The sequence below is a fragment of the Malaclemys terrapin genome, chromosome 12 (genome assembly GCF_027887155.1).
Source record: "Malaclemys terrapin pileata isolate rMalTer1 chromosome 12, rMalTer1.hap1, whole genome shotgun sequence".
In the NCBI taxonomy this organism is placed as follows: Eukaryota; Metazoa; Chordata; order Testudines; family Emydidae; genus Malaclemys; species Malaclemys terrapin.
The window spans coordinates 2,011,103-2,019,840 of record NC_071516.1 but is presented as its reverse complement, the minus strand read 5'-3'; the positions used below and the strand labels follow the sequence as shown (position 1 = coordinate 2,019,840).

Sequence of the window (8,738 nt, the reverse complement as noted above, 5' to 3'; positions counted from 1 at the left end):
AATCTCACTGTGCATGGTTTTATGGGAAGGGAATGTTGTAACTGGAAGAGAAGTGATTTAAGAAAGGAAGGTCTCATGTTTGATCATTCATTGAAACTAGGCAGGAAGGACTCTCTGCTTATTGCAGGACTCTGAGTTATTTTAGGTGTTGGCTGTGTGCTAGTTCAAGCTCTTATTCCTACACATCACAGTGTATTGGTTCTTTCCATCATACATGTTGTGACTGGAGTTGCATGTGAAGATCTCACTTCCTCAGGAACACTTAGTGTTGGAAAGAGAATACTTTGCAAGCGGGATCACCTTTCAGAAGACCTGTCCCAAGAGATGTGCTTAAAGTGAATTTAGGCTGATAAAAGGTGCTAAAGTGACAACCCTGGAGAATGAAATCTAGTCAGCCACAAAACAGGCCTAAGTGAAGGCAGTGGTAGGTAGTACAAGCCCTCTGCTTGGCTTAGAGGTGTCTCAAACATTCCAAGTGAGTTAATCTTCCCAAGAGACTAACAAGAGTGACAAATGTACTAATAAGTCTCCTACTTCCTTCACACAGGCCTGTCTTTAGGAGCTCTTCACTAGAAGCATATGTTTGTTCAGAAAACAGGAGGATTATCAGGGTGATTTTTTTTTAAATAAAAGCCCAATGTTCTCCCATCTTTACTATTTAATAATCATTTCCATTATGGGGCAGTACATTATCAGTCCAGTTCTTAACACGAAAATGAGAGCTTTGATGTGGACCACTGCTAACTAATTCATCTCGTTAGGATTCTCTCTCTTTTATTTTCTTTTAATGCTCTTCACTCACAAGCTTGCTTTATCCCTCTCATGCAAGTCCAATACAAAAGGAAGCAGGACACTAACATGGATTCCTAGCTTGCATACCACTATAAATGTCTACATAGCTCTGACAATATTTTCTTCTAATGGTTACTACAGAAAAGCAATATGAGTACTTATGTTTGTAGATACTAAATATTTGTAAAAGTTTCAGACTCTGAAGGACAGAAATATAACCATTTTAAAGACCATTTCCATTCTGGGTCCAGAACTATTTGACAGTGTTGTTTATTAAACAGTGCAATCTTCATCTAATATGTTACAAATCTGCAGAGTTAAGATCCGACCTGTTGGCCCACAAGGAGAAATTACCCCTCTATGGTATAAATGCAGTCCCTAAGGGTTTCAGCTGAAACATTCCAGACTGGTTTTGACTCGTTCCATCTCATGCAGAAAACTGTAGAACTGCGGCAATGTTAACTCTGAGAAAGGGGAGGAAAAAAAACCCAGCTATGTTTAAAGTCCCATTTCTAACACAAAGCTATTCACATCCATATCAAGGAGCAATTTTCATCCACACCTGGGCTGGATTGTATTAGAGATTCTAGCTCTTAACATGCTTTTCTATACAACATAATTTGAATGTAACAGGATTTCAGGCAAAGATTTTCATAATATGACAGACCTTGGGATTGCTCTCATTTCCTTTAGTATGTTGCTCTCTAATGACTACTTCTAAAGGCTCCAATTGTCAGAGCGTGATGGTAATATTTTGATATGCATAGATATGAAGCACAGCCAGTACTTCTGAATTATTTCATACAGTGCCACCAGTTGGGAGAGGCCAGGGTTGGAATAGCTGTGAGCATCTATAGTCAATGCTTCAACATTAGTGGCTTTCAACCTTTCCAGACTCTTGTACCCCTTTCAGGAGTCTGATTTGTCTGGCATACCCCCAAGTTTCACCTCACTTAAAAACTACTTCCTTACAAGATCAGACATAAAAATACAAAAATGTCACGGCACACTATTACTGAAAAATTGCTTACTTTCTCATTGTTATCATAGAATTATAAATCAATTGGAATATAAATTTACATTTCAGTGTATAGCAGGGATCAGCAACCTTTGTCACGTGGCCCGTCGGTAATCCGCTGGCGGGCCGGGACGGTTTGTTTACCTGCAGTGTTCGCAGGTTCGGCCGATTGCAGCTCCCACTGGCCGCGGTTTGCCGTTCCAGGCCAACGGAAGCTGCGGGAAGCGGCGGCCAGCACATCCCTCGGCTTGTGCTGTTTCCCGCAGCCCCCATTGGCCTGGGACGGCGAACCGCGGCCAGTGGGAGCTGCAATCGGCCGAACCTGCGAACACTGCAGGTGAACAAACCGTCCCGGCCCGCCAGCGGATTACCGATGGGCCGCGTGCCAAAGGTTGCCGACCCCTGGTGTATAGTATAGAGACCAGTATAAACAAGACGTATGAAATTTTAGTTTGTACGGACTTTGCTAGTGCTTTTATTGTAGCCTGTTGTAGAACTAGGCAAATCTCTAGATATGTTGGTATATCCCCTGGAAGAGAAGGGGACCTCTTCGTACCCCCAGGTACACGGATCCCTGGTTGAGAACCACTGTTCTATAGTGACCCCCTGCTGGGAGCTCATTGAGAGCCAATGAATATATATGACTTTTCTGTAAGTACTTGGAATTTCAAAGGCTTCATGAAATGTTTCTGCTCTAGAACTCCCCTCTGAAGTTAGTTAACTCACCTACATACACGTGATCCATTTGGCTTCCTTTTTTAACCACCAATTTCAACTGGGAAGAAATCAGAGACATTTAATTGAAACAGCCTAGCATCATAAAAATCAAGGCATCAAACTTTAGTTTCAGACAGCACAGACTATTGTAGAGAGACCACTTCTTCAACTGGTCTTCCAGGAAAAACTACTATAGGAGTAGATCCTTCTCAGGAGTGTCTTTAATCTAAGCAAATCAACCCAACCTCTCGCACACAATATCAGGACCTCTACTAGACTGCAAATGCTGGTGCGTCATCATCCCTACTGTTGGCCACAAATCTCCTTAGATAAGTGAAGCATGCAGGAAAAGCAGCAGCAGTGCACTTGTTTTAGCTGCTGTCTTCAAGAAATCAGAAGCAGAGCCAACTCCAAATGCCATACTCCTGGGTTCCCTCGGCTCCCACTGGAGTCAGCACCAGCAGGTTCATCCCTTTAGCTTGTCCTTTACCTAGTGATGAACTATAACCCATTCCCTAAACTCTCATTTTGGGAGACTTGCCTGTAAGAAGATACTTCCAACTTTTTCCAGTTCACTGCTCCCTGCGGTCACTGTGAAATGGAGAGAAGAGATGGCAGATAACTTCCCTGAGGTCTAAAATAGCTTAGTTGAGTGAAATTATTTCAAGACAGTCTACAGCTAAGAACCGCTGCTGGATTTCAGCCTTGACATCATACAGACACATCATTCTACTCATGTCTCACATCCATTACCTCCAAATTTCCACTCCATATCTATAAGCTGGTTAATCATCAGCGTCTGTCCAACAGCCAGGCGTGTCAGGGTGGGGGAATTCAGCTTCCACTGTAAGAGCAAAAAATGGACACCTAACCAATTGATGCAAAAATACTTCTCCTTACCATATTCCCTGTAGCTCCAACACCAATGAGGAACTGCGCAGAGCCCCAGCAAAAACATAAAGCAGATGTACATGTATCAAGGGACTGCATAAATGCCGAAATATGAAAATGGACGGGGGTATAAGTTTAAAAAACGTAGTTTGTTTATTTTATTTTTTATTTATATAGTTGATTGAGGCATTTTTGAAAATTTTGCCATGGGACCAATTTAACACATTAATACAAAAAGTCCTGTGTTCATTTATTTGGATAACGCTGACGTTCAATGCAAGCAAAGGCAGAAACAGAATCAAAGCCACACTTAATTGCCGCAATCAATAAAACTGTTTAAGGTGCTTATATGCTACAATGCATATGCCATGCCAAATCAGAAGAACTGCTTAGACAAAATGTTTCATACCAGTTGTCATGGCATCTTCAGTTTATGATTTTCAGCTAGGTATGAAGCAACAAACAAGCTGACTTCTTGGCACCTCTGAATATGTGGCCACAAGTTTATTAAACCACCCCATCCCAGTGAGATTTTTTTTTTTAAGTTAAGAAGTAAAGGAATTCTACTAATACCTGCTCTGCAAAATAACTGGCTTTCTCTTCACTGAGTCCTGTAGGAGAAACAACACAAGATTAACAAAATAATAACCAATTAATATTTAATATTTAGTAAAGTCAAGTGACCTACCCAGAGCGATGAAATCTGCTCTGACTTGTTCAGATGACAGATTCCTCTTCAGGGCCCCTAGAATAAACAGTGCAAAAGGAGGAAATCATTTTGACTGAAATACAGACTTGTACACTGTGTTAAGTCAAACGAACACAGGGACAGAGAGGTTTTAATAGGATATTTTTGTTCTCCAATGGTGCTGTTCAGCAACTCGCTACTCCCCAAAGTAGGAAATACTGTTGTCTCCTACTGTACCTTTGTAGAAGCCAAAGCTTCTGCTTCAAGAGTCAGTCCGATGCATGTGCACGAGAGCAAGATGAAGCTACATTGTTGGTCTCCATGGTAATGGCGGCAGCAGCTTCATTTTGAAGTTGCTGCTTTTCCCCCTACAGAAGCTTTGCTCGTTAACGGCTGGCAAGCTATTAATTTGACCTACCTGCTGTGTTTTGGATGGTGGGTGTGAACATGTGCCTATAACATTTTCTCCTGCTGTGCCTGCCTGCTTTGTGCTTGGGGAGCAGGCTGCACATTGAAATTTACAAGGACCCTGTTCTCTGAAGCCAAGAGAAGGATTCTGTCTGGTAAATTCTGATAGACTGCCTGCCCCACACGGCTTTGTATCTGTACTGTACATAAGCACTCAGTGAAGTTATCCAAACAGATGGCAGGTATCGTTCATGGCATCTCAGCCCTGACAAAAATGATACAAGGATTTGAGGATAAGGCACATAAATAGCAACCGAGGGAGATAAATGTATGTTGTCTAGAAAAGAGCCTCAGAATGGGGAAAATTATGATTTCTGATTGTAAATACCTTTAAGGTAGCTATATAAAAGGAGGAAGGAAATGTTGTCACTGCCTTTTATGCTAGCAGGAAAAGGAGAAATGGCCTGAAGCTACAAAAGGAAAATTTAGTACAAGCAAAATGCTAGAAGAAAATTTGCACTTAAGTACTACGGTGATGGGAACTACAGAAAAATCTAAGACCTACAGATAATAAAGGTAATGGATCAACAGGAGAAACTCCCAAGGGAGGTGGGTGAAGCACAGGCACTGCAGATTGCTGAGAATAAGTTGGCTATGTTGGTAGCAGGACTGCTGTAGGGAATAATCTTGTAAAACAAAGTGGTCAGACTGAATGACTGGGCTGGTCTTTTCTGGCTCCACTATGTGTGATTAACATACACCTGTTTTGGCGAGCTGCTCATAGATAAGCGTTTCTCTAAAAGGAGACTACAAGGATAGAAGTCACCTTAACACAATTTTAAATCACTCTGATTTCCAGAGTCTTCTAATGGGGTCTCAATTTGCTCAGCCCTCTCTGTCTGATGAAGCTCATCTGCCTACTGGGAAGTACAATGTTGCATCATGTAGCTGGCAGCTGCTACAGTGTTTTTGTCTGAAGATAAAACTGCACTAGTTTCACCAAATATATACATTTTTACAGGTGCAAGTTAACTCACATAATCAAGTGTTACTTAAACCAACAGATGTGTGGTTTGGATGGATCACTTGATTACCGGTTCTGTTCATTCCCTCTGGGGCACCTGGCATTGGCCACTGTTGGAAGACAGGATACTGGGCTAGATGGACCTTTGGTCTCACCCAGTATAGCCGTTCTTATGTGTCCGCATAAAGGATTTCTGTAGGTTCAACTAAAATATTTTTTAACAGATTTTAGTTAAGTCAGTGGAACTTGTGTATAGACATGGCTTCAGAGAGACAACAGCCTGATGAACTGAACAGGGATACTTCAACAGAAAGAGGGTTTTCTAAAGTATGTTTGAGAACTCATTTTTAATTCTTGATTACTGCTTACTTAGCAATCAAAGGTTCTGTCCTGCAAGCTGATAGGCACAGTGAAATCAGTGGGGCTCTATATGGATTAGTGTGCAGGCACAAACACAGCAGTTCCTTTCAGGCTCAGGCCAGGAGTAACATTCTCTCACACACAACCACTTCCAGGCTACTCACCGTTAGGTATCAGGAGGATACTTTTGATAATATTTTTCAGAGGACCCAGGCTGATTTCATTCATGGTGGCAAATTCAGAGAGCTGAGTCAGAAACCTTTCTACCTGCAGACAGCAAAGAGAAGAGACAAAGCCTTAACTCTGTGCTCATCTCATCTGACCGCTGCAATCAACCCCCTCTCCATACTGTGCTGCAGAGGCCTTACCTCCTTGGGCTCTGTTAAAAAGCGGAAGACTACATCAGTCAGTGCCGAGAATTGCTGTGAAGAAATAGGATAGTGTCACTAAACCAAGGACTAGCAGGCTACATTTCTCACTCACTTCTTCCAAATTCTCTTCACAGATCCTTGAAAGAGGAATATCTGCTGTTCAATGTTAACACCCTTCTCTTACTCAATGCAGCGCCATAGACTCAGATTCATTTCACCACTATACAGTTTACTTCACCGCACTTCCTCGGCCACCTCCCTCCAATGGCAACAAGGAAATTATGCTTCCTCACATGACTTTCTGGCTTTGTAGAGGTCACTCACTGATCCTTTTGGAATACTGTCTTCAAGAATATTCGCATAGCTAGTAACTGTCGTTGGAAAGGAATTTGTATGGTGCTGTGCGGAGATAGCACAAGACTATGCAACCCAAGTTCAGTATACAGGGGCACAATAGGAGAAGGGATGTGGACCTATCCTGATATTTCCACACCTTTACGGGGTATTTGGGCTGCTGCTGTAGGAGTTAATGTCCATTACCTCTCCATCATGTAAGCATGTTGTAACTCAGGGATTGGCAACCTTTGGCACATGGCATGCCAAGGTAAGCACCCTGGCAGGCCGGGCTGGTTTGTTTACCTGCCGCATCTGCAGGTTTGGTCAATCACGGCTCCCACTGGCTGCGGTTTGCCGCTCCAGGAAGCAGTGGCCAGCACATCTCTCGGCCCGCGCCGCTTCCCGCAGCCCCCATTGGCCTTGGATGGCAAACCGCGGCCAGTGGGAGCCGCGATTGTCCGAACCTGCAGATGCGGCAGGTAAACAAACCGGCCCAGCCTGCCAGGGTGCTTACCCTGGCGGGCCGTGTGCTAAAGGTTACTGATCCCTGTTGTAACCTGTACCTGCAAGTGGAGACTGAGGCCTGGTCCACACTAACCCCCCACTTCGAACTAAGATACGCAACTTCAGCTACGTGAATAACGTAGCTGAAGTTGAAGTACCTTAGTTCGAACTTACCGCGGGTCCACACGCGGGAGGCAGGCTCCCCCGTCGATGCTGCATACTCCTCTCGCGGAGCAGGAGTACCGGCGTCGACGGCGAGCACTTCCGGGATCGATTTATCGCGTCTAGACAAGACACGATAAATCGATCCCAGAAGATCGATTGCTTACTGCCGGACCCGGAGGTAAGTATAGACCTACCCTGAGGGTTTGTCTCCATTACAAAATGTTATCACTTTCTAACACTAGATGACCTGTTGCTGACATGGGTCTGGGGCTAGGGTAGGCCAAATTAATCATGATTAGCTGCTGCATTTCTGAATGGGATTAATCTGGGCCTACCTTTATGGTCCCCATTGTGTTAGATAAGTGGATTCGAAACAACTGTGTTCAAACTTTGTAATGCAGGAGAGGCCATTAAGAGTTTCCGCACTGCACAACTGAAAGGGAGGCAGACAAGCTGTCCAATGACCTCGGTGTGAGTTTGGCTCAACACCTAAAATCAAGATGGGAAGCCAAAATCGTTAGACAGCCTGAAGCTCATGTAGGTTTCTGGGTACCAGTGATGGAAACGTATTCATCTCAAGTCCATGGCTATCTACCGCAACAGCGAGGACCAGATGCCGTGCACCGGTGTGGGATATGCACTGTAATCCCAGCCCTAACGCCCTGCAGGGACCAGTTAGGCAAAAAGCACACGGGTGAGAAACGATTGGGCACCGCCACGTCTCTCCCGGCTGTGCACCTGCACCAGGGTGACCAGACAGCAAATGTAAAAAATCGGGGCAGGGGGTTGGGGGTAACAGGAGCCTATATAAGAAAAAGACCCCAACATCGGGACACCTGGTCACCCCTAACCTGCACACTCAGGAACACGCGGCTCGCCCAGGGCGGGTCACGTCCGGGCTGGTGACCCGGAGCATTGGGAAGCGCTGCGGCGACCCCCTTACACACCAAATACACGTGTTCCTCCATGTAACGCCATTATCGCGGCTGGGGGCTGAGGGGTCCCGGCCCCGCCTGAGAGCCCCGGGACGAGTCAGCGCCAGCCGGGCCCCCCCGCTCCGGTAGCCCGGCCCCCCCCCGCCTCGGCCCCGGCCCCGGCCCCGGCCCCGGCCCCGCGCACAGCCCCCAGCCGCGCCCCGGGCTCGGGTAGGCCCCGGCCCGGCCCGCGCCCCCGGCGGCCCCGCACCTCGGCGCGCAGCTGGTTCAGGCTCTGCATGGCGCCGCTCCCCAGCCCCGCGTTCCGCCCCCCGGCCCGCCCCATAGCGCCGCTCCCCGGCCCCGCGTCCCGCCCCCCGGCCCGCCCCATAGCGCCGCCCCCCGGCCCCGCCCGGCCCGCCTCAGCCTGAGCGTTGGCGACCGCACTTTCCGCGCGCGGCGCCGCCCCCCGCCGCGCCTCTCGGAGGGCCCCCCCCCGCGCTGTGACCCCCACCTGGCCCCCCCGAACCCCTCCCCTGCCCCCCACCTG

At 46.6% G+C, this 8,738-nt stretch overlaps 1 protein-coding gene across 2 annotated transcripts; it reads right to left on the bottom strand.

Annotated features, from left to right (window-relative positions):
• Positions 1-1,046: 1,046 nt before the first annotated feature.
• COMMD7 (COMM domain containing 7) lies at positions 1,047-8,525 on the bottom strand. 2 transcript variants are annotated; one of them, XM_054045919.1, is made up of 9 exons: positions 8,460-8,525; positions 6,267-6,320; positions 6,063-6,165; positions 4,107-4,163; positions 3,992-4,029; positions 3,281-3,371; positions 3,069-3,118; positions 2,537-2,585; positions 1,047-1,256 (listed from the first exon to the last, which is right to left on the bottom strand). In XM_054045919.1, the coding sequence occupies exons 1-9, from the start codon at positions 8,487-8,489 to the stop codon at positions 1,180-1,182; spliced, it is 549 nt and encodes a 182-aa protein (XP_053901894.1). In that variant the 5' UTR covers positions 8,490-8,525; the 3' UTR covers positions 1,047-1,179. The 2 variants fall into 2 exon arrangements, with proteins under 2 accessions (XP_053901894.1, XP_053901895.1); XM_054045920.1 differs by lacking the exon at positions 8,460-8,525 and adding an exon at positions 8,222-8,323.
• Between the last annotated feature and the right edge of the window lie 213 nt (positions 8,526-8,738).